Here is a 24,439-nt window from a genome sequence, read left to right on the forward strand (position 1 = left end):
ACGCAATCCCTTCCTCCTGCAGTTTCCCCAAAGAACAAAAGGAAAAGGCATGATGCCGAGGATTCTGGCACTTCTAAGGCTGAAAAAGCTGGTCCTTCTAATCCGAAGGCAGCTTACGATCCTTATGTTGGATCCCTCATCAGCTCGTAAGTCACCTATCTCGCTATATTTTTGTACTCGAAATATTTATCTTGTCGTGCTTTTTATACTGCCGATTTTTTGATCAATCAGTGATGAGGAGGAAGAAGTACCAGTTACTGACGTGGCTCCTCGAACAAGCACGTCACGTACTGTACTTGCCTCAGACACGCTAGTTGAAGGAGAAGAAACGTCGCCTCCTCAACAAGACGTCATCACCACTACTCCGCCATCAAGCCCCCGTGTCCCTTCACCAAAAAGGGCAAGGGTTGAAAAGATTGTTGATTCTGCCCTCGGTTGGGCAGTTCGTCGACTCTGCTCTTAGATGATGTAAGTCTGTCGACATCTATATTTTCCTTATTTTATTTTTCCACACCTTTTCTCTTTTTCATGCCGATGTTTCTCTTACTGTGTTCACGCTGAACAGCCTATGATCAAGGATCTTCTCCGCATCGGGTCCCAATTTATTGGGTACCGTGAATATGCCGCCAGAGCCGAAGGTAACGACTTTTATACTTGCTATTTTGCACTGACTTTCTATTCCTGTTGCTCGTCGCTATTTTTTGATCTTTCTTTTCTTTCTTTTTCATATCTCGACAGAAAAACTTTCCGAGGCCAACGGACGTGTCGACGCACTTGCTCAAAAACTCGAGCAAAGTGAGGCGGCTCGCAAGAAAGCTGAACTTGCTGCTAGCAAAGCCAAGGCCGAGGTTGATGAAGCCAAGGTGAAAGCTGCTAGTGTCGAGGAACTGCAGAGAAGGCTCAAAGATGCCGAATCTGCCTTAGATGAGCAGAAAACTGCACAAACTGTGCGTGAACAAGAGATCATCAAGCGTCTGAAGTCGCAAAGTCGACGTACGCTGAGTAATATCATCAACCCCTTCTATTGTACTTCCTGTTTCTTGGTTTTTGACTAATGGTTCTTTGTTTTGTGTGGCAGCCCAAACCAACCAAGATTTTGATCTGGAGAATCCCGTCAATGACCCTCTCCTTGATGCACTTTCTCTTACGGAGTTCCATGGGCGCGAAATTCGTGAAGGCGTGGCCAATGCCGGTGCGAGTTTGTCGGCGTTGTTCCCCTACTTCTTCCCGAAGAAAGAGGAACCTTCGACTTTCCTTGCCCTTGCCAAGCTTTTCAATTCGTCGGAAGACACGGGATTGAAGATGCGTCGGGAGAATATGAAGGTTCTTTGTCGAGAGTATCTTGTTGCCCTGGTTGTGACAGCCAACGACGCTTGATTGGATGAAGGTTGGCGACACCAGCCAGGTAGAGCATTCGAGATGGAGGTCGCTGATCAAGGCAGCCAAGCCCAACACGAAGAAGATCTTGGCGTATCTGGGGATCAAGCCAGCTTCGACTCCTAGCTCCTCGAGGCCGGAGGTCTAGTTGCATGCCTCCTTGTTTCTTTTTCTGTTTCTTTTGCTTTTGTTGCCAAAGTAGTTGTTTTGGCGACATTCATTTCCTTAGCTCCACTGTAGTGCCCTTGTAATTATTCCAAGAAATTAATGAAAAACTCTATCTGTCATTTGATGTTGTCTTGTCTAAATTTCAGTTGATATTTGATAACTATACTCCAACTTCCGCTCCTTCCAATGTATCGCCTTCTTCTCGTGCGAGGAGAGCTTTTGCCGATATCGCACTGTCGACGATACCTTGTCGCAAGAACTGGATGAACTTCGGCAGCAACTTCAGTATGCGAAGAAGCAAACACTTGTGATGATGGAGCAATCTCGTAAGTCATCTGAAGCCGAAAAAATTGCTCTTCAACAATCTCACGAAGCCGTGGCTGCTAAGGAAATTGCCGCTTCCGAGGCTGAAAAGGCAACTACTCGAGAAAATTTCATGCTCGAATTAATGAATGAAGCCAGTGCAGATATGTCGGGTATGCCTGTTTCATCCGCTGATATTCTTTATCTTCATGCTATTGTTTCTTAGAGGTTTCCACTTCTTTGTTTTGATAGGTGCCTTTACTGATGTCTTGCCGAGGAGGAGAGGGTAAATGCTAGGACAACCCTCCTTGTTAATCTTTCCCTGGACCATGGTTCTTTGTTTTGGGCTACCCCGTAGAGGACCCGCCAAATTGTCGATTCCAAGATCGCGCCTCTCAAACTCGCGATTTCCTTGACTTACGCACCAAGACTTTGTCCATGGTTTACAACTCCATGTTTCCTCGGAACGTCCAGCCAAAAACTCTTCCTGACTTGATGGAAAGGTTCAGGGATGCTCGCAGTATCCATGATTTTGTCAGAGCTCAACTGGTAGCTGGCGCCAGATTTGCTCTTATCATGCTCCAGATCTGCCACTCGAAGCTTGACCTTACCCAGGTTGTCGAAAAGGTTCACCAAAAAGTAAAACGTCGGAGAGTTGGTGTTGACAGGATTAACACGAAGGTTACGCCTATAGCCGAAGAAATGATTGAGGACCTACTTCGGATGGATGCCGACTTTTTGCCGATGGCCATTATGCCGATTTTCTTGGTGCTGCTCCGAGGAAAACAGGTTACTCTTGATGACATATTGAATCAAGACTAGTTATTTTCTTCTTGTAGATATTTTTCTTTGTAATCCATGACTATATTGTAAAGCAATCATTATATTTCTCTGTTTGTTTAGCCCCCGAGTGTTTCGGTGACTCTTTACTATATTTGTATACTTGCGAGGTTTTGAACCAAGGCATTTATATATTTAGGGCGAATATGAGCCCCCGAGCTTTTTATTGAGTACTATTTTGTATTTTTGTTGACTCACGAGGTATTTGAATACCAAGGCAAGTTTTTCCTTTTGTCGATGAACTATATTGAAATTCGTCGGAGCGAAGACTTTGGTCATGTCGATAAAGAAGAAAAGTTATATTGTCACTATCTTTATTATATTGCAGCACCGCGAGCCCGCCTCATTAAAAACCTTCTCCGGCCCCACTCGGTGCCCCGAAAAAGGAAAAGAGTGCGTCTGAAAACTCGCGGGCGTTTCAGTACATTGAAGCTTTACAAAGACTATATTTTGACTCTAGGCGTAGAAACGCCTAAGTTGCGCCACGTTCCAGGGGTTTGGCTCCTCCACCCCTGTCTTCTTGTCCTTTATTCTGTATGCTCCTCCTCCAATTACTTCCGTGACAATGTAAGGGCCAAGCCATGGTGACTCGAGTTTTTCATGACTTTTTTGCGTGAGCCGAAGAACTAGGTCTCCCACCTGAAAAGATCTTGGCCGCATAACGTCGACCGTGGTAATTCTTCAAGTCCTGTTGATATTTGGTTACCCGAGATAATACTTCATCTCGAGCTTCATCAAGTGCGTCGACGTCGTCTTCTAGCGCTCTTCTCGACGTTTTTTCATCATATTCAGCGACACGTGGAGAGTTGTGCTCTATCTCGATTGGTAGTACTGCCTCTGCTCCATGAACCAGGAAAAACGGAGTTTCCTGCGTTCTTTGTGTTTGGTGTTGTTCGGATGCTCCACAACACACTTGGTAGTTCTTCTGGCCAGGTATGTCGAGCTTTTTCCAGTGGTCCTAACAAGCGCTTCTTGATACCATTGCAGATGATGCCATTGGCTTTCTCGACTTGCCCATTGGTTTGAGGATGTGCAACTGACGCAAAGTTCAGCTTAATACCCACCTCTTCGCAATAATCTTTGAATTCATGGGATGTGAAGTTACCGCCGTTGTACGTGACGATCTTTGTGGGGCACTCCAAATCTGAAGACGAGGCCTTTTACGAATTTTATCGCGGATGCTCCATCCGGTGAATTTATCGGCTTCGCTTCTATCCACTTTGTAAACTTATCGGACCTACTAGCATGTACTCCTTTCCTCCTGGCCAGGATTTGTGTAACTTACCCACCATATCAAGTCCCCATTGAGCAAAGGGCCATGACAATGGGATTGGTCCTAGCTCGCTGGCTGGAGAGTGGGGTTTTGCGGCAAACCTTTGACACGCGTCGCAAGTTCTTACTATGTCCTTGGCGTCCTCGATTGCTGTCAACCAGTAGAATCCTGCCCGAAAAACCTTGGCTGCAATAGCTCGACTACTTGCGTGGTGGCCACATATTCCTTCGGGGACAGCCTTCCCAATTACACGGCCTTCCTCGGGTGTGACGCACCTTTGCAAGACGCCCGAAATACTTCGCTTATACAATTCTCCCTTGACCACCGTGAAAGCTTTGGAGCGTCGAATTACTCGCCTTGCTTCAACTGGATCGTCAGGTATTTCTTTCCTAAGGATATATGATATGTACGGCTGCATCCACGGTATCTGTATCATCAGGACCAAGTCCTGATCTTCTTCGTCCTCTTGCTTTTCCTTGGCAGCCCCCGAGGGTTTCTTCTCCTTCTTTTTTGACTTTGTTGGCTTAGTGGATCTCTCTGTTATCTCTTCCCAGAATACACCTGGCGGGATTGGAAGGCACTGTGACCCGATGTTTGCAAGAACGTCGGCTTCGTCGTTGCTCAACCTGCTAATATGATTTACTTCGCATCCATCGAATAACTTTTCAAGCTCGTTGTACACCTCCTTGTATGCCATCATGCTATCATTGATTGCATCACATTGGTTCATAACTTGCTGAGCCACCAACTGTGAGTCGCCAAAGATTTTTAATCGAGTTGCTCCGCAGGCTTTCGCCATCTTCATCCCGTGTATGAGAGCCTCATATTCTGCTTCATTGTTAGATGCGTTAAGGAACGTCATCCGGAGGATGTACTTCAATTTGTCGCCTTCAGTGATATGAGTACTACTCCTGCGCCAGCTCCTTCTAGTCTCTTGGACCCATCAAAGTTCATGGTCCAAGTTCTCGATAAATCTGAGGTCCCGTATTTTGCAACTCCATCCATTCTGCGATGAAGTCCGGCGTATTTGCGACTTTATTGCTTTTCTTTTTCATCCGTGATGTCCCGAGGCGAAAGTTCTATTCCCCAAAGGGAGACACGACCCGTAGCTTCTGGGTTATTTAGTATATTTGACAAGGGAGCTTCATTGACCACTATGATCGGGTGTGCCGAAAAATAGTGGCGCAATTTTCGTGCTGTCGTGAACACTCCATATGCTAGCTTTTGGTACTGAGGGTACCTTTGTTTTGAAGGTGACAAGACTTCGCTCACGAAGTATACCGCCGCTGCACTCCATGGATTTTCCCTTCTTCTTCTCTTTCGACAACTAATACCGTGCTAACCACTTGGGGCGTGGCTGCAATATATAGCAGAGAGGTTCCTTTTCCTTTGGAGCCACCAGGATTGGTGGTGTCGAGATTTTTCGCTTCAGATCCTCGAAAGCTCTGTCGGCCTCTTCGTTCCACTGGAATTTATCTCCTTGTTTTATCAGCGCATAAAATGGTAACGCTTTTTCTCCTAACCTGGCGACGAACCTGCTCAAAGCTGCGACTACTTCCATTAGCTGCTGTATTTCTTTCAACTTTGTTGGCTTTCTCATTGTTACTATGGCTTGTATTTTGTCGGGATTTGCTTCAATCCCTCTTGCCGAAACTAGAAACCCCGAGAAGTTCTCTGTGGGACGCCAAAAGAACACTTCGTCGGGTTCAGTTTAAGGCAGAATTTGTCGAGGTTGTCAAAAGTTTCTTTGAGATCCTCGATCAATGTTGTCCCCTTTTTTGATGTTATGACGACATCATCGATGTATACTTGCACGTTTTTCCCGATCTGTGTTGCTAAACACTTCTGCATCATCCTCTGATATGTTGCTCCCGCATTTTTTAGACCAAAGGGCATTGTTTTGTAGCAAAACACGCCGTAAGGTGTAATAAACGCTGTCTTGGCTTCATCATCTTCTTTTAATCTGATCTGGTTATAACCGGAGTATGCATCCAAGAAGGAAAGACGTTCGCAACCTGCCGTGGAGTCGATAATTTGATCGATCCTTGGGAGGGAAAGTGATCCTTAGGACAATGTTTATTGAGACACGTAAAGTCGACGCACATGCGAAGGACTGTCGTGTTTTTCTTCGGCACCATCACCGGGTTAGCTACCCATGTGGCTTCAGAGATATTTCTCGATAAAACCAGCTTCTTCGAGTCGATTTATTTCTGAAAGCATGGCTTTGCGGTTTGGTTCGAAAAACGCCGCAAAGGTTGTCTGATTGGTTTCGCTGTTGGATCCAAATTTAGGTGGTGCTCGGCAAGTTCCCTGGGTACTCCTGGCATGTCAGCTGGACACCATGCAAAGATTTTCCAGTTCTCACGGAGGAACTTGACGAGCGCGCTTTCCTATGCGATATCCATATCGTTTGCGATAGATGTCGTCTTTTTTGGATCTGTCGGGTGAATCTGCACCTCCTTAGAATTTTTCTCTGTGTTGAAAGTTGATTCTTTATTTGGCCTTCCAGCGTACGGCAAGATCGTCGTAATCAGTCATGCTTTTTGACGCCAAGTACTCGCTTGCATCCCGAAAGTTTCGCCAACTTTGTGAAAATCCTTGTCGCACTTATCGGCTAAGGCAAAGCTTCCCTTGACTCGTGATTGGTCCTCTTGGTCCGGCAACCTCCACAACAGGTATGTATAGTGTGGTACTGCCATAAATTTAGCATATGCTGGTCGTCCCAACAGAGCGTGGTATTGTGATGGAAAATCCACGACTTCAAATTCGAGCTTCTCGATTCTATAATTTTCTCGGGTCCCAAATTGAACATCGAGATTGATTTTTCCCAATGGATAACTTGGTTTCTCTGGTGTAATGCCGTGGAACCTTGTGTCTGTTGGTTTCAAGTTTGCTAAGGATATGTTCATCTTCCTCAATGTATCTGCATACATGAGGTTCAAGCTGCTGCCGCCGTCTATGAACACTCGAGAGACATCAAATCCTGCGATAAGCTGGCAGCGAGAATAAGTGCTGGCTGCCCGGTCGAGGAACTTGCTGCGGATGATCTGCTATTGTGAAGCCGATATCTTGTCCCGACCAATTAAGGTACTCAACTGTTGGTGGAGGCATTTTCTACGCCATAAACACACTGTCGTGAGATTACTTTTTGAGCTCTATTGGACGGCCTTCCCTTCGAATCATCTACACTGCTCCGTTGGAATTAGGATCAACATAGGGTGGTGGTGCGGGTGCTGCCGCTATTCTTAGCTGGTGTCGATTGTCCTCTGTAATCGCGGGAGGTGGCGGGAGATGAACCTCGCTCCTAGGCTCCCGAGGGTTTCTCTGTGCTGCTCGAGCGTGAGCATTTTCTCGCGTATCTGAACATTGCTGAAAATTTCGACGGTCTTTCTGCAGGTGCCCCACTGTCTTTTCCCGTTCTTTGTCGAGGAAGAAGTGCATCTGGCACGGTCCGTTCAGCATTTCCTCGGGGGACACGAAAGGTCTTGGAAACCTCGGCCCACTATTTTGCACCATTGCGTGAATCATCCCTATTATCACCTCGCTGTTCACTGCTTCTCTGGTAATCATCTCTGTTGCCTCCTGTATTTGTCCGAAAACCTGCCGAAATTTGTCCTGGGGCGTCGTAGTTCTGGTACGTCCGAGGAAATCTTCGCCTCGGTTGATAGTTTCGACCACGGTCCTCCTCTGGCGACCTGTGTCGCTTGTTGTGGACAGCGTCTTCTCCATCTGCCCATTTATTTGCTATCTCCATTAACGCGGATCTTGTCCTTGGATTGGTCCTTCCCAAATCCTCGACAAAGTCTCCACGCTCGACTCTGCGACAAACGCATCTATTGCTCTCTCGTCGGATATGTTTTCTGCCGAGTTTTTGATGATATTCCACCTACGGATGTACTTTCTCATTGGCTCATCGGCTTTTGTCGACACGCTCTCAACTCCTCTAACGATGCGGGTTTTTTGCACGTGGATCTGAAGTTCTTGACGAACACGTCCTCGAAACTTTCCCAGCTGTCGATGGATCCTGGAGCGAGTTTCTTTATCCATGATCGTGCGGCACCACTCAGGTGCACCTGGATGCTTTGCATGGCTGTTGCCCTAGTTCCTCCTGTCAGCTTCACCGTCTCCCGATAGTCGACTAGCCAATCCTCCGGGATCTTGAAGGCCGTCGAATTTCTTGAAATTATCGGGTAACTTGAATCCCGAGGGGACTCGCGTTTTCGGACTCTCCTCGTGAAGCATGGTAAGCCGCACATATCTTCGTCGTTAAGTTCGGGGATTGCCGATGATCCCTTACGCTTTGCCGCGCTCTGTCGACTCTTGCTTGTGCTTCTTTGTGTCTCTTGCTCCACTTGGCCCTTCAGTCTTGCCGCTGTTCTTGCTTTGCGGGTCGCGGACTATTTTGCCTTGCCACTCCTTCGGGAGGCGTTGATATAAACGCTGTCCCCATAGCTCCAACTCCTGCTACCGCCATATTGTACAAGTGTTTCCCTTGGGTCACCCGGAGGTGGTTTAGATGCAAGGATAAAAGCATGTGTCGCCATATACCCAGCCTCTGGTGTCTTAGGGATGATGTTTCCTCTTGTATCTATCGACATAAAGGACATGTCGAGGTTTTGAACCAAGTGCTCTCTTTCCGCTTCGGGTATGTGTTGCAGTCTTGACCTTGCTCTGTTCCGCGCCTCCCGATGGCTATCACCCGTAGTTCTAGATTGTCGACTTAGATCTGCCCTTCTCCTGCTGGATGCAGAAGCTGCCTCCTTTCTCCTGTTCAACTCAGCTGTCTGTTTTTCCAATTCCCTGGCAGCTCGTGCGAGCCTATATTGATATGCTTGCAATTCTTCTGGTGTGGCTGTGGTAGCCATTGGTTCTGTGCCGTTCATAGCTCTCGCAGCTCTGTCCCACGCTGCTTGTGAAAGTTGAACTCTATCTCGCGGCTCTGGCCCGACGTATTTGTTGCCCAAGCCTTGTCGCAGATTGGAGGGATCGACGTATGGATTTCCCAAACTGTCGAAAGCCTCAGATGTCTCTTCTTGATTTTCAATGGCGTAAATCTGATGATACTTTGTACTCAGATCTATGTTGGGTTTGGTGACATCGTCGTTGAGATTGATGAAGACCTTGCCCACTGTCAAAGATTTGTCGATGAAGTCGTAACTGTCGACATTGCTTGAACCATCGCTTATATATGAATCCGCAGATGACTCAAACGACATGTCGTTGAAGATCTTGGCGAGTTTCTCTCTTGCTCTGATGCTGACGTAGCGTGTCGCCGAGGTTTCTTCTTCTCCTGATTCATTTGACGATGTATAGCTTGAAAAATCGGAATCGGCCACTGATGATTCCGACGAAATCGGAATCTCGACACGATACGATCCTTCCTTCTCGACGCGAAAGTGGAACCTTCCGAACGTCATCTCCATGGGCTCCGCCAGATACGCATATGCATCCAAACGGGAGGGTGGGTGAGGAACAAAATCGACAAGACCAGTAGCGATCTGTTTACCTCGATCCATTGTGTTGCTTGCGGTTGACGATGTCGAAGATCTTGAGCGTGCCATCGAGATCAGCTCCTTACGCCTCTAATTCCCACAGACGGCGCCAATTGACAAGGTATTGACTTGTCAATGCCTATGGATTGTAGGCTAGGGTTTAGTTAGAAGTAGAGGGCAAGTAGATCTCGAAGGTTTCAGCCGAAAAGTACTCGACGACTATGAAAACTAGGGTTTGCAGACAATGATTCCATTGATTCTTTGTCCCTCGACTCCCCTTTATATCTGAGGTGAAGCCGAGGGATTCGTGCTATACAAGTTTACAGAGTCCGGGACGGTTTCTAACTCATCCCGCCAGATTACAAACAACACTTCCTATTACAACTCTATCTTTCCTTAGTAAATCTTGGGCTCCCGATTCTTCTTATTCTTCGGGTATTGGGCTTCCAGTAAACCCCGGGTACCATCTTCGGCAGGCCCATTTGGGATGCCTATGTCAGGCGCGCCCCAAATCCCTTTGGGGAGCGGTTTGGGGGACGCGACTGGAGATGCTCTTACAGGCGGTGGCGCGGGGGCGCATGTGGGGGGACTGAACTGTAGGACTCGAGACTAGACGGGCGCTGCTGAGTTCTTTAGGAGCGCGCTGTTCGGCCACCTCCGACATATGGTGCCTGCTTGCTCCAGCGATTATTATGTCACTTGCGCGTCGTAGCATGTCGATCTCATCCTTCTTGCATAAGAGCCGTTCTTCTAATAGATACTGACACCGCTGGTACATGCCTGCGGCGAGGAATCAAGTGTACAGCGGCTCCAGTTCTTTGGTCTTCTCCCGGTGTTGTTGGTCCCTAAAGAGCTGATCGTTCTATGCCTGATTTACTCATGGACCATGTTTAGTGTTGCAGATTCTTGTGTTTCTAGGTACGTGTCACACCAATCTTGCAAAGAGAATGGCCGAACTTTTTCTACCCTTCTCCGTCCATGATTCATTCTTTCCTTTTTGAAGTTTATGAATTTTCTGAAACACTACGGGAGAGCTCTAGTCTGCCGACGGCTGCCAGCCGTCGGCACAGCAAAGAAGGCCGTCGGCATAGGCTGTGCCGACGGTGACCGTCGGCGTAGCGTCGTCGGCATAGTTCTGGTCGGGGACTGCCCGATCACCGTCAGCACAGACTGGCCGTCGGCACAGATTGTTGTGCCGACGGTTATACAGTCGGCATAGTATTTCAAAATTTTCATAAAAAATTTGAAAAAAGATTCAAATTATTTTTAAAAAAAAAATATTTTTTTCCAATTTTCTTTTTTACTTGTTAATCTTTCACAATCACACTTACACTTAGTACACCTAATATTAGGTCAAATTACACTTGTAGTCAAACTTCCCAGTTGGTCACCCATCCTCACACTACTCCCGCCCTAGCACGTTTAACTTCTTGGTTCTCTTCGGATGAGCTTCCATGAAAGAAATGAAGCCCTTGTTGTTAATACTACCATATCAATCATATTAACCCTTTGACCGTGCTGCCACATCTCTATATTTTTGAATTCTAAACAATTACTTAAGTAAACAACAATGAATATATATAAATAATAATAATAATAATAATAATAATATAGAATTTGAAAAACAATTAAATGATTTCATTTTTGTCTTTTTATTTAATATGGAATAATTAATATCAGTAAATATGAATTTGGCAAATAATATGTCTAAATTGATCAGAAAAATGAGAGGAATACAAATATGACATCCATATCATATTTTGAACCTACAATTTAATTACCCAAAAATCATGAGCAATAGATCAAGTACCTCTAGTTTAAATCTGGTTGATTTTATCGGAAATGAGGTGGGAAATGGCCTCGGCATGACATAGTTTGCCGAAATGAGATCATATTTGGCACGTGTGTTGGCCCTAGGATGGGAAGCAAGACCTCGGACGCGGATTTCTAATCCGGCCCACGGGAAACCATCTTTTCATTTTTTTGCGTGCCTAAACGGTTTTTATTTGTGAAGTAGCTACATGGGGCGCATTTTAGTATGACGTGAAACCTCCGTGCAATGATAGTAGACCACCTACGCACCACCTATCACATGGCATGTACACGCGTTAGCTATTTGAGAACCCATGCGGCTTTCGGCGCTGTCCCGCCGAATCCGCTGGAAACTGACCGGATTTGAACTAGGCCTCAACTATCCGTCACTCCAGAAATTCCAGAAAAAGTGTTTTTAGTTCTATGACGCATCATTATATGTGCTAATTTTTGTCTTTTTAGTTTGTTCGCAAATGGGTGCACCCGCACGCCCGGTACGGCGATACCGCATGTCCAGGTGGCCCTGTTTTGGCCAGATGGCAATTTGAACGAAGTCAAAAAAAAATCCCACGGAGTCGCGTGGCGTCATTTTATATGTCATGGTAACTATTCCGTTTGTCAAAACTGGGATACGACAATTATTTTGAAAAAACCTTCATGAAACGGGCTATCACGTCCGGAGTTCTATGGATTTCAAGGGAAATGAGGTGGGAAACGTCCTCAGCATGGCATAGTTTCCCGAATCGAGGTCATATTTGGCACGTGTGTTGGCCCTAGGATGGGAAGCAAGACCCCGGATGCGGATTTCTAATCCGACCCACGGGCGACCATCGTTTCATTTTTAGCGTGCCAAAACGGTTTTTATTTGTGAAGCAGCTACATGTGGCGCATTTTAGTATGACGTGAAACCTCCGTGCGATGATAGTAGACCACCTACGCACCACCTATCACATTGCATGTACACGCGTTAGCTATTTGAAAACCCATGCGGCTTCCGGCGGTGTCCCGCCGAATCCGCTGGAAACTGACCGGATTTGAACTAGGGCTCAACTATCCGTCACTCCAGAAATTCCGGAAAAAGTGTTTTTAGTTCTACGACGCATCATTATATGTGCTAATTTTTGTCCGTTTAGTTTGTTCGCGAATGGGTGCACCCGCACGCCCGGTACGGCGATACGGCATGTCCCGGTGGCCCTGTTTTGGCCAGATGGCAATTTGAACGAAGTCAAAAAATCCCACGGAGCCGCGTGGCGTCATTTTATATGTCATGGTAACTATTCCGTTTGTCAAAACTGGGATACGACAATTATTTTTAAAAACCCTTCACGAAAAGGGCTATCACGTCCGGAGTTCTATGGATTTCAGAGGAAATAAGGTGAGAAACGGCCTCAGCATGGCATAGTTTCCCGAAACGAGGTCATATTTGGCACGTGTGTGGGCCCTAGGATGGGAAGCAAGACCCCGGGTGCGGATTTCTAATCCGACCCACGGGCGACCATCGTTTCATTTTTAGCGTGCCAAAACGGTTTTTATTTGTGAAGCAGCTACATGGGGCGCATTTTAGTATGACGTGAAACCTCTGTGCGATGATAGTAGACCACCTACGCACCACCTATCACATGGCATGTACACGCGTTAGCTATTTGAGAACCCATGCGGCTTCCGGCGGTGTCCCGCCGAATCCGCTGGAAACTGACCGGATTTGAACTAGGGCTCAACTATCCGTCGCTCCAGAAATTCCGGGAAAAGTGTTTTTAGTTCTACGACGCATCATTATATGTGCTAATTTTTGTCCGTTTAGTTTTTTCGCGAATGGGTGCACCCGCACGCCCGGTACGGCGATACCGCATGTCCTGGGGGGCCTGTTTTGGCCAGATGGCAATTTGAACGAAGTCAGAAAATCCCACTGAGCCGCGTGGTGTCATTTTATATGTCATAGTAACTATTTAGTTTGTCAAAATTGGGATGTGGCAATTATTTTGGAAAACCCTTCACGAAAAGGGCTATCACGTCCGGGGTTATATGGATTTCAGGGGAAATGAGGTGGGAAACGGCCTCGGCATGGCATAATTTGCCGAAACGAGGTCATATTTGGCACGTGTGAGGGCCCTAGGATGGTAAGCAATACCCCAGACGTGGATTTCTAATCCGACCCACGAGCGACCATTTTTCATTTTTGGCGTGTGTGAAAGCCATGAAACCTCGAACATTATATCTCATTTCTAAGAAAATTTATTTAGGTATTCGAAATATTCCATTTTTGATATTTTTCTATGATAGATCTTGTTTTTCTGCAAAATTTGATATATTATACTTATTTTTCTTAGTTAGAATGATTTAGTTATGCTTTTTTGAAGACTGCCATGGAGAAATAGGAAAAAGCTATGCCGACGGTTAAACCGTCGGCACAGGTCTGTAGTGGAAAAAAAAGGAAAAAAAAATGTTGTGCCGACGGCCAGAACTGTGCCGACGGTGACCGTCGGCACATCCAGCCTGTACCGACAGCCAATTTAACGCCGACTGTCACCCTCGTCGCCGCGCTCCGGAGGCTACTGTGCCGATGGCCCCGACATTTGGGCGTCAGCACATCGCATGGCCGTCGGCGCACGGCAATTCTCCCGTAGTGAAAGTAGCCATTGTTTCTAGCTGTCAAGTACGCTTTAGGATACACACGGGGAGCCGATCATGCATGCGATTCAGAAGTATAAAGACTAAAAACAGGTACATAATGTTACTTTAGTATGATGTGTTGTAGCTTCCATATTATAAATTCAAGGTTCTGTTCAGTTCGTCTAGACTGTTACTTGAATGGATGGTTGAATGCGGGAGCAATTAGTTTTGAATCTAGATTGTGTTGGATGTAGATGGGCTGCATCCCAGTAAAGCAGCCTATATAGCCTACAATTTCTAAAATCTGAAGGTCCATCATGTTTGCATCTTAGAGACAGCCTTAGGGGACAAAACTTAGTCTCACATTGCTAGTTGGGAGGGAGTTGGAGTGGTATACAAGGGTTGCTCTTCTAGTTCTTCCAAGTGAGTGAGAAGGAGCACTCGCGCACTCCTCTTCCGCCCCGCCTCGCGCGTCGCGTTTCGTGACTTGAGTTCGAGTTCGAAACACATTTTGTGGAAGTCTAAAGTTCTTGCTTGGTGCACCAACTGAGTTGGGTACGTGTTGACCATGTATGTGCATGCTCGCCACGTGGCCCTAGCTTCCTACGTGTGGCAACGCGGTCGGTCGGTTCTCCTCTCAGGCTATACCAGGAGACATAACAGATCTGGAGTGAGCTCTCTCATCTCTCTCTCTATCAATAAGTTCTTTTGTTGTGCTATTATCTAGTCTTCCTCACCCCGGCGACTGCGTGCACGGTTGTTCGGGAGAGCAGGCCTGCGAAACCCCGTCCGATCAGATCCTGCACCGGGAGGCGGACGATAAGATATTTGGGGAGCGTCTTTGCGTGACTGCTCGCTGTTGTTCGTGTTCTTTGCCGGTTCGATTGCTTCCTCGACAAATCCGACTACACCATGGGTGACATCAACGATGGCCATGGTGTTGCTGCTGCTGCTGCGACCTTCCCGGTCGCGATGTACATTCTTTTCCTTTCTTACCTTGCACTGCTTCTTATTCCATGTTCAGATCAGATGCATGTGCTTAATCTAATGTGTGTGGTTAAGTATGCTACTGCATCTGTAATGTTGATTTCGGTAATTAAACTCACACGAAAATTGCCTAATAATCTAACAATCCAAAAACCTTATATGCTTAGACAATTTTTAGCGTCTGATTTTGCTGCTAGCTCAATCCGAACCCGTTTACGGGTTCTCATTTCAAGAGATGGTAGACTAAGATCCTCTTGTGGCTCGCTTCTATGGGCGTGCACAGAGTGTTGCGGAAGGTACTCCCAGAGGTCCACTTACTCGTGATGAGGATAAAGCGTTCGAGGAGGCCACCGTAGTCTTCGTGGGTGCCGCCATAAGTGTGCTTGGAGACAAGTTGGTTGATGCTTATCTGCACATTCGAAATGAGAAGAAGCTATGTGACGCACTTGACGCTAAGTTCGGTGCTGCCAATGTCGAAGGTGAACTTTATGCTATGAAGCAGTTCAATGACTACATAATGGTTGAGAATCGATCTGTGGTGGAACAGACTCAAGAGATACAGATCATGGGCAAAAGAACTTGAGCTCCTCAAGTGTGTGCTACCGGACAAGCTTGTCCCGGGATGCATTATCACTAAGCTTCCCCCTCTGTGGAGGAACTTTGACACTTCTCTGAAACATTAGAGGCATAAGTTCTCTGTTGAGAATATAATTCGCTCTCTTGATGTTGAGGAGAAGGCGAGGACAAAATACAAACACACTGGAGGAATCGAGGGACGTTCTGCTGCTAATATGGTGCATAAAAATAACCACAAGTTCAAGGAAAAGAACAAGGGAGTCTCTCAGACTACCAACTTCAAGAGAGAAGGGTAAAACGGAGAAGAAAGATCCTTGCTGGATGTGTGGCGAGACGGACCGTTGGGCTCATCATTGTCCACGACGCAAAGGAAAGAAAGGTCAGGCTGGACATAACTCAAATTCTGTCAACATGGTCATTGGCAATACAGAGGAAGGAACTACATGGTACGGTAATTTATTACCTAATGTTCTTTCGGTGTTTCAACCCATATAATGGTGGGTTGATACGGGTGCAAATGTTCATGTGTGTGCTGACATCTCCATGTTTAACTCTTATCAGGTCCGATGTTCCTCAGTAATGATGGGGAATGGGTTACATGCTATTGTTCTTGGTGCTGGCACGGTAGATCTGAAGTTTACTTCGGGAAAGATCGTGCAATTGAAGAACATATTGCATGTCCCTTCTATCAAGAAGAATCTCACTAGTGACTTCCATTTTATGAAAGATGAGTTTAAAGTTGGTGTTTGAGTCCAATAAAGTTATACCGTCTAAGTATAAAACTTTTGTTGGAAAGGGTTGTAAATGTGAGGGAATATTTCGCTTCTCTCTAGAGGACTTCTGTGATAATGTTGTTGAATGTACTAGGACGTCGCCTAGAGGGGGGTGAATAGGCGGTGTATAAAAACTTCTACTTGAGAGCTAAACTAGGCGGAATAAAACTACTAAGGTTTACTACTTTAGCTCAAAGCCTATCAACTAGGGGTTTGCCTAAGTGCACCAACAACCTATGCTAGCATGATGAGCAACAAGGTGATAACAAGCTAGGTATAACACATCAAGCAAGATAGATATCACAATGTAAAACACATAGGTAAAGAAGCTCGGGTTGAGAAGTAACCGGTACACGAGGAGACGATGATGTATCCCGAAGTTCACACCCAAGGGTGCTACGTCTCCGTTGGAACGGTGTGGAGGCACGAGGCACTCCAATGAGCCACTAGGGCCATCGTATTCTCCTCGAGTCTTTCCACCAAGGGGAAAGCCTTGATCCACTAAGGGACCCTTGAGGGTGGTCACCGAACCCGTACAAGCTTGGGCAAACTCCCAAGTATCAAGCTTGAGGCAACTCCACAACACGGAGGCTCTCAAGTACAAGGCCATAAGAGGCTACAACACACCACACCGGCAACAAAGCCACCAAGACTCTAACGCGCCACAACGGGCTCCAAAACCACAAAGGCTAATACACTCCACAAAGGCAACAACGCCACAAAGGCTACCACGCCACAAGGACGACAAGGCCACAAAGGCAAGAACACCACTAAGGTCAACATGCCCTCTACGAGACCGAAACCCCGGAGAGAACCCAAACCGATGCACCTAATGCAATGGCTAAGAACACCACTAAGATGCTCAAGTTCTTCTCTCCCAAATTCCAAAAAAGCTACAAAAGCTATTGGGGGAATAAGGGAGGAAGAACAAATATGAGGAGAAACACCAAATAACTCCAAGATCTAGATCTAGCAAGATCCCCTCACTTGGAGAGGGATTCAATTGGTGAAGCTCTAGATCTAGATCTCCTCTCTCCTTTCCCCAAAAAATATGCAAGAAATAGTGGAGGGATCAAGAGGAGGATCAAACACTTCAAGGTCAACAATGGAGGAGAGAGAATAGAGGGGAAGAAGTGGTTGGGTCGGAGGTGGAAGAGGGGTATAAATAGAGGCTCCAAAATATAGTTGTTGGGCTGGAAAAAAGGTCAGATTCGCGCCCGAGCGGTACTACCGCTTGTCAAAGCGGTACCACCGCTCGCGCACGAACTGTGCAGAAAACGATCAAAAAAAGCCCAAACCGGTAGTACCGTTGTGCAAAGCGGTACTACCGCTTGGAGCAAATCTGAGGAAAATCTGTGAAAATCAGAGAGAGAGGGAACAGCGGGGCAGAGTATGCGCAGGAGCAGCAGCATGCAATGATGCGGCGAGCGGGCGGGCAGGCAGCGCATAGGGCCGGGCAGGGGAGCAGTGCGCAGTGTGGCAGCAGTGGTGTGGGGGCAGGCGCAGTGAGCAGGAGCGATGGCTGCCTGGCGAGCGCGTGCGTGGACGCGGTGCTGGGCTGGCAAGTGGAGGCGGGGGCGGACCAGAGCGGGCTGGGCGAGCGCGGCCCAGGTAGGAGCTGGAGGCGCGGCGCGGGTGGGCCAGAGGCAGGGCAGCGGCCCACGCGGGAGGAGACTGCTGGAGGAAGTGGAGAAAAAGAAAAAAAGAAAGGCTGGGCTGGGTGGGCCGGTACTACCGGCTGGGTACCGGGCTTGTACCGTATATGTTACGGCAGTACCGGCCCGGTACCGTCCTGGTACCGGTCTGTCTGGATCCAGTAAGAAAAAATGGCAGAAGCGGTATTGGGGCCGGTACCATCAGCGGTGGTACCGCCCGGCCCAAAAGCAGTTTCTTTTTTCTTTTTCCAAATATGATGCACTATAAAAATCATAACTTGAGCTAGGAAGCTCCAATTGCGGTGAAACCAATTTTGCCGGAAAGAGGGCGACAAGAGCTACCTCTACATAAGGTGAAAACATGGAAAAGAGAGGATGGTGATTTTCTCATGGTCATAGAGGTGTAACCTCTTAATATGGTATATCGGGAAAACCATCAGCCTCGCACAAGTAACATGCGATGCATCCGGAATCCGTTTCCGATGAGATAGAGCTTGTAATGAGAATGAACACAAGCTCTAACCCATCTCATGGATAAGCACCAAGAACAACCAAGAAACACGATGCAATGCATGCAAGGTTTGAGCTCTCTCCGATGATACGACCCACTATCCTACCGAGCACAAACCTTGAGCTTGCGTGTTCCACTCGAGTCGGCAACTCCGTCTTCATCTCTCTTCAACCTTGTACATGCCACCGTCTTCATCCATCTTCTATGCCGTCTTCATCCCTCTTCATCTTCAACACCGTCTTCGTCTCTCTTCGACACCGTCTTCATCATTGTACTCCATCTTCTCCATTTTGCAACCTTGAGACCAACACATGGCTATGGACACGACCTAAGATAGATTCTCAATGCAACCGTTAGTCCATAGGGATTGTCATAAATTGCCAAAACCACACATGGGGGCTCCATGTCCTTTCAGTTGTGAACCATGTAAGCACTAGTGTTAATGAGACTAATGTGTGGCGTTCACAACTTTGTTATGTTAATTTTGGTTGTATGTCGCGGCTTGATGATATGAGTTTAATTCCGAAATTCACCTTTGTCAAAGATTTTAAGTGTCATGCTTGTGTGCAAACAAAGCAGCCCCACAAGCCTCACGAGCATGCAAAGGAAAAAAGCTTGGAACCACTAGAGCTCATACATTCAGATCTATACGAGATGAATGGTGAGTTGACAATAGGTGGAAAGAAATATTTCATGACTTTGATTAATGATTCCACTAGGTATTGTTATGTGTATCTCCTGAAAACTAAAGTTCGGTCTGATCGTGGTGGAGAGTACTTTCTAACGAGTTCAATTTATTCTGTGTTGAACATGATATAATCCATGGGAGAACGCCTCCCAATTCCCCACAATCAAATAGGATTGCGGAAATGAAAAACCGTACTCTAACATATTTGGTTAACGCCATGTTAGATGTTTCGGGTTTATCCAAGAAATGGTGGGGGATGCTATATTGACTTCGTGTCATGTCCTAAACTGTGTTCCAACCAAGAATAAAGAGATTATCCCATATGAGAAATGGGAAAAGAAAAGACCAACACTCACCTACCTACGAACTTGAGGTTGTTTGGTGAAATTGAATTTTCCAATGAGCTAAATACACCCGGGTCCCAAAACTTGTCTTCCAAGTGCTAACTAGTCCCACATCTTTAAAAATGTGAAACCGCCGTCCCAGATTTTGTTATACCTTGACAGTCGGCTGTTAATAGTCCGAAACGTGACATGCGCCTCATTAATTTTGCAACCGAGCCCTTCTTACTACCAAGAATTTCAACCGTGGTCCTCACAAGTCTCAGGCATAGAGGCTCCGTTCGTTTTTTCCTTTTTTTATTTCCCCAATTCACCTCGTCCTCTTCGACAGCAACCGCGCGCGACGCCGCTCCCCACCTCGTGTTCTTTGCTGGTGCCGGATTGACCGTGGAGTCGTCTCCGCGGCGTCTCCGGCGCGATGCCGCACCACCGTAACTGGGATGATAGTCCGCCAGACTATGGTACGTTTTCCCCCTCTCATGAGCTTCTTCTCTGTTCCATGGAGACTGGTTCATCTAGTTTCTCTATGGCGCCATGATCAGTAGGATTTAGTGGCCTTCCCCCCCCCCACCAAAGAAAAGAGCATGATTAGGTGACGGTAGCAGAGGTACACTGTTTTTGATGTGAAATATTGCAGATTGATTAGGTGGTGGTAGCCATCTGTATGCATGCGCCATATGGAGAAGAAGCTCTGTTCATCATAGCATAATAAAGTCAGGCTTTTTTCGTTCGAATTTCCTGTGATTTGCTCTTTGTTTTGCTCCGCCGCCGTTTCTGTGTATTATAGCATAATAAAGTTAGGCTTTTTTGGGTGATTACTGTGTGTCTTATGTGTATAAATTTCTGAACTTTTGCTATCGATATTAATTATTGAACTTTTGCTGCCAGTATTGCAGTGTTTGTACTTGGTATAATTGATATTGCACATAATCAAAAGTGTGGATTTCTAACCAGACTGCTAATACAACCAACAGTTTTTGATGCAGGACAAAGTGATTCTGAGCTTTTCTCCATTGCATTGGAACACAATGGGTTTTTCTGCGGTTTGGGAATAAACATGACTTATGTCAGTTCAACTATTGAACACTTCGACTACTGCAGTACTGCGAACTTTTCTCTTGATGTGATAGATGAAATTCTGGGAATATTTGGCTATCACAGAGATGAGAAGCTGCATGTATTTTGGTGCTTGCCAGGGAAGGGAATTAGTGATGGTTTAGTGGCTATTGACACAGATACAGACACAGCTGAAATGATTAGAGCCAGTCGGTTTCACAAGACTCTTGTGCTAATGGTTGATCATTCAAACTTTGTGAGGATTTTGAGAGAACATGTCATCGTAAATGGAGGTCAAAGCTTCCCTGCTGTCATTAGTCCAAGGAAAGTAGCAACACCTGTTTCTTCAGATCATGGGGAAGCATCAAGTTCAACTCTAATTGTTGAAGCACATAAGAATGGCACCAAAGGATGGCAGTCTGCTGATAGTGAGAGCGACCCTGACTGTGATTTCCATGATAGTGACTGCAATGCTGAAGATGGAGATGATGATTTATTTGTTGATAATGTTGACAGAGAAGTAAACGATCACAATGAGAGGGCTGTCATTGAGGAACCGTGAAGATGAGGATGCACTAGAGGATGATGACCTGAATTTGGGAGAAGATGAAATGGACAAGTTGAAGTACAAGTTCAAAGTATTTGATCCGGAGATTGACATGGATACCCCAGTTTTCAAAGTGGGGATGGGTTTTGCTAATGTGAAGGAGGTAAGGAAAGCATTGGAAGCCTATGCAGTGAGAGGAAGAGTGAAAGTGAGGAAGACGAAAAATGATCTAAGAAGAGTAGAAGCAAAGTGTGATCCAGATTTTGAGTGCCCCTGGTCTTTCAAAGCAACAAAACATAGCAGGCATGAATGAGGATTTGTTATCACTGAATATGAAAGCCATCACACTTGCGAACAAATTTGGGACATGAGATCTCTCACTTCAAAAAATTTGAAAGAGAAATTTATGGATGAGTTTAGGGACAATCATAAAATGGATATGGCCACTTTTGCTGCAAAGGTGCAGAGGGAATACAATTTGTGTCCTGACCGGTGGAAGCTGATGAGGGCAAGAAGAGCAGCTTTGTTAGATATACATGGAGATGAAGAAGGTCAGTTTAAGCAGCTTTGGGATTATCGGCAGGAGCTAAGGAGGGCTAATCCTGGCTCAAAGTTCTTCATCACAACTAACAAAGTGAACATACTTGGAACTGAAGAGATGAAGGAGCACTTGGCCACTTTATATTTGTCATATGATGCGTGTAAAAGGGGTTTTTTGGCAGGATGCAGACCCATAATATGCATTGATGGGTGTCACATCAAAACAAAGTACAAAGGCCAGTTATTGACAGTAGTAGGGATAGATGGTAATGATTGCATTTATCCCATAGCTATGGGCTTGGTTGAAGTTGAATGTACAAGTTCATGGGAATGGTTTCTCACTACACTAAGGGATGACTTAAACATCACCAACACTTCTCCTTGGACCATAATGAGTGACAAGCAAAATGTTAGTTTCCTTTGCTGCTACTCATAGTGGTTTTACTAATGCAAGCTTGCTATTTTTGTTACTGTCCTTGAGTTGTCCTTGGTTTACTAGTCGTCACCGACGGCTAGTCGTGAACCATAGGTCAATGACGACTCGTCATCGACCGGTTCACAACTAGTCCTCGTTGTCGACTAAGCATAGGTCGATGAGGACTCGTCATCTAACTTTTCCTTTTGACTTTACATTCTAGGGTCTTATCAATGTTGTTCAAAAAGTATGGCTGAACATAGGTTCTTTGTTAGGCACATGTTGCAAAACTTCCAGAAAGCAGGACATAGAGGTGAGACACTTAAGAATGATATTTGGGCCATTGCTAGGTCCACAAACATTCCAAAGTGGGAGAAAGCCATGGATACGCTAAAGGCTGATAGTGAGGCAACATATGAATGGGTTGAACAGCTAGTGCCCAATACATGGATAAAAGCATTTTTCAGTGAGTTCCCTAAATGTGACATGCTTCTTAACAATCACTCAGAGGTGTTTAACAGGTATTGCTTAGTTCCTTGTTAAAAATATTGACATGCTTTTCTATTTAACATGTATTTGCTTATGTCTGCTACTCCTTAGTTCCTTGTAAAAATTGACATGCTTTTCTTGTTGTCGTGGTATCGTCACGGCATATGCCATAGGGTGGCTAACGAAGGTGGTTCCTAGGAGATCTCACGGCGGTATCCGGATGCGGGTATGGGGACGCGTGACACAGAGGCGTACCCAGGTTCGAGGCCCTCCTGTGGAGGTAACACCTCTACTCCTGCTATGAGTGTATATGATGATCACACAGTACAATGGTGCTCCTAGAGCTGTATCCGGCTTGCCCTGGGAGGCTAAGGTAGACGAAGGTCTCTCTCACAGGGCAGCGCTAAGACTAGAATGAAGTAAGAATGATCGATCCCCTGCACGAGAGGGGGTAGTGCGGCTTATATAGGCACCGGCACTTTACATATAAGACCCTATAGTCTACTGGACGGCTTGGCCGGCTCCGGCTTCCGCACCTTCCCGAGGCAGTGACGTCAGGAGTCGTTGAGGCCTCATGGCCTGTCCCATCCGGCTGCCACGGTCAGCGGTATGGAGAGGAGGTGTCCCTGTCGCCATCAGCCACTGTAGCCAGTACGGATCGACGTAGACCATGATGGCCTGTCCGGCGCGTGACACTATTGCTCTACAGTGCCCCGCGCTTTACGGAGGATGAAGTCAGCGTGGACTTTGGGAACCCGGATCACCAACCCGGTTCCTTCTAGTGCAAGACTCGCCAGCCTCGAGTCGGTCTGAGGTACAAACCCCAGTCGGATATGGCTTGTAGAAGCCGGCCCAGCTACAGCATTGGCGGCCGTAGCCGGGCCGACTAGGACCTAGAGCCAGCCGGCTTCCGGACCAGCCGGCCGCGGCGCCAGCCGGCTGCTCCTCAGCCGGCCTTTGCCGCGAGCCGGCCAGTGGCCAGCCGGCTGCTCCGCGTCCATTGCCCTACCCGGGGTCTTCCCCCCGACATTAGCCCCCGAAGCTGGCAAGGTCCTGCGTTTAGAAGGACCTAGGCAGGTTTTCCTGGCTTTTGATCTCTTGAATATACTTGACGGCACTCGGAGGGGCCGACTGAGAATTTCCATTCAGCCGGCTGCGCCCTCATCCGGCTCGTTCCGGCCGGCTGCTCCTAGCCGGCCGCTATTTGCACTTATGCAGCTTTCGCTTTCTCGCAAGTTCTGGCGATGTCTCCGCCTTGCTGGGCAAGTTTTTGGTTGAGTCGAATTTAATGTCCGGCTCCGGCTTGCGGCGCGCCGGAGTCTTCGCCGCCTCGGGTCCTGCGTCCGACTTGACCGGTCTGACGTCAGGCCGCTGTTGCCGGTTCGTCTGGTCACATCAATGTCTCCTCCGGATCCGGTGCGGTTGTGGGCGACGTGGTGTGGCAGTTTCTGGTAACCGCAGCGATCGTGGGGAGAGTTATGGCGCAGAAGATCCGGGCGACGTGGCCACGTCTGCCACTTGGAGGCCAACCGTCCGCCGCGGGCGGCTATAAATGCCGCGCGGGGGGAATCGAGGCGGCACTTCCCGCACTTCCTCTTCTTCCTCGCGCCCGCGCTCCGCTCCGCCCCGCTCGAGCTCTTCGCTGCTTCTGGCGAACACTTCCCACTGGCGAACTCCGGCGAGTGCATCCCTGTTGAGCCGCCGCCGCCACTCCGTCGAGCCGGCGCTACGGGGCCCCGCGTTTCAACCGCGCGCCCTTCGCCGCCGCCGTCGCCGCCGCCCTCACGAGGTTCCTCTTCACCTTTTCGTCTCTCGTGGTCTTCTTCTTCCTCCTCTTCATCAATGGCTGGCGCGAGCGGGTCCTGGAGGGGCTCGTACATGCGAGAAGACGACATCGAGCGTTTGGTGCATCTCCGCCGGATCCCGTCGGCGGTGATTACAAGGGCTCCCGGCGAGGAGATAATGCCTCGTCCGGAACCCGGCGAG

General features: G+C 47.2%; 1 protein-coding gene across 1 annotated transcript; it reads left to right on the forward strand.

The window, feature by feature from the left end:
• The first annotated feature begins 19,732 nt into the window (after positions 1 to 19,732).
• Positions 19,733 to 21,929, forward strand: LOC139832181 (uncharacterized). Its single transcript, XM_071821825.1, has 2 exons — positions 19,733 to 19,867; positions 20,381 to 21,929. The coding sequence occupies exons 1-2, from the start codon at positions 19,825 to 19,827 to the stop codon at positions 21,022 to 21,024; spliced, it is 687 nt and encodes a 228-aa protein (XP_071677926.1). The 5' UTR covers positions 19,733 to 19,824; the 3' UTR covers positions 21,025 to 21,929.
• Positions 21,930 to 24,439: the final 2,510 nt, after the last annotated feature.

Source organism: Lolium perenne, chromosome 6, assembly GCF_019359855.2.
Source record: "Lolium perenne isolate Kyuss_39 chromosome 6, Kyuss_2.0, whole genome shotgun sequence".
In the NCBI taxonomy this organism is placed as follows: domain Eukaryota; kingdom Viridiplantae; phylum Streptophyta; class Magnoliopsida; order Poales; family Poaceae; genus Lolium; species Lolium perenne.

Coding starts and splice junctions, on each gene's coding strand:
- LOC139832181 (XM_071821825.1), top strand. CDS start 19,825: ATGCCGCACCACCGTAACTGGGATGATAGTCCGCCAGACTATG. Junction 19,868..20,380: donor TGATAGTCCGCCAGACTATG/GTACGTTTTCCC, acceptor TACAACCAACAG/TTTTTGATGCAGGACAAAGT.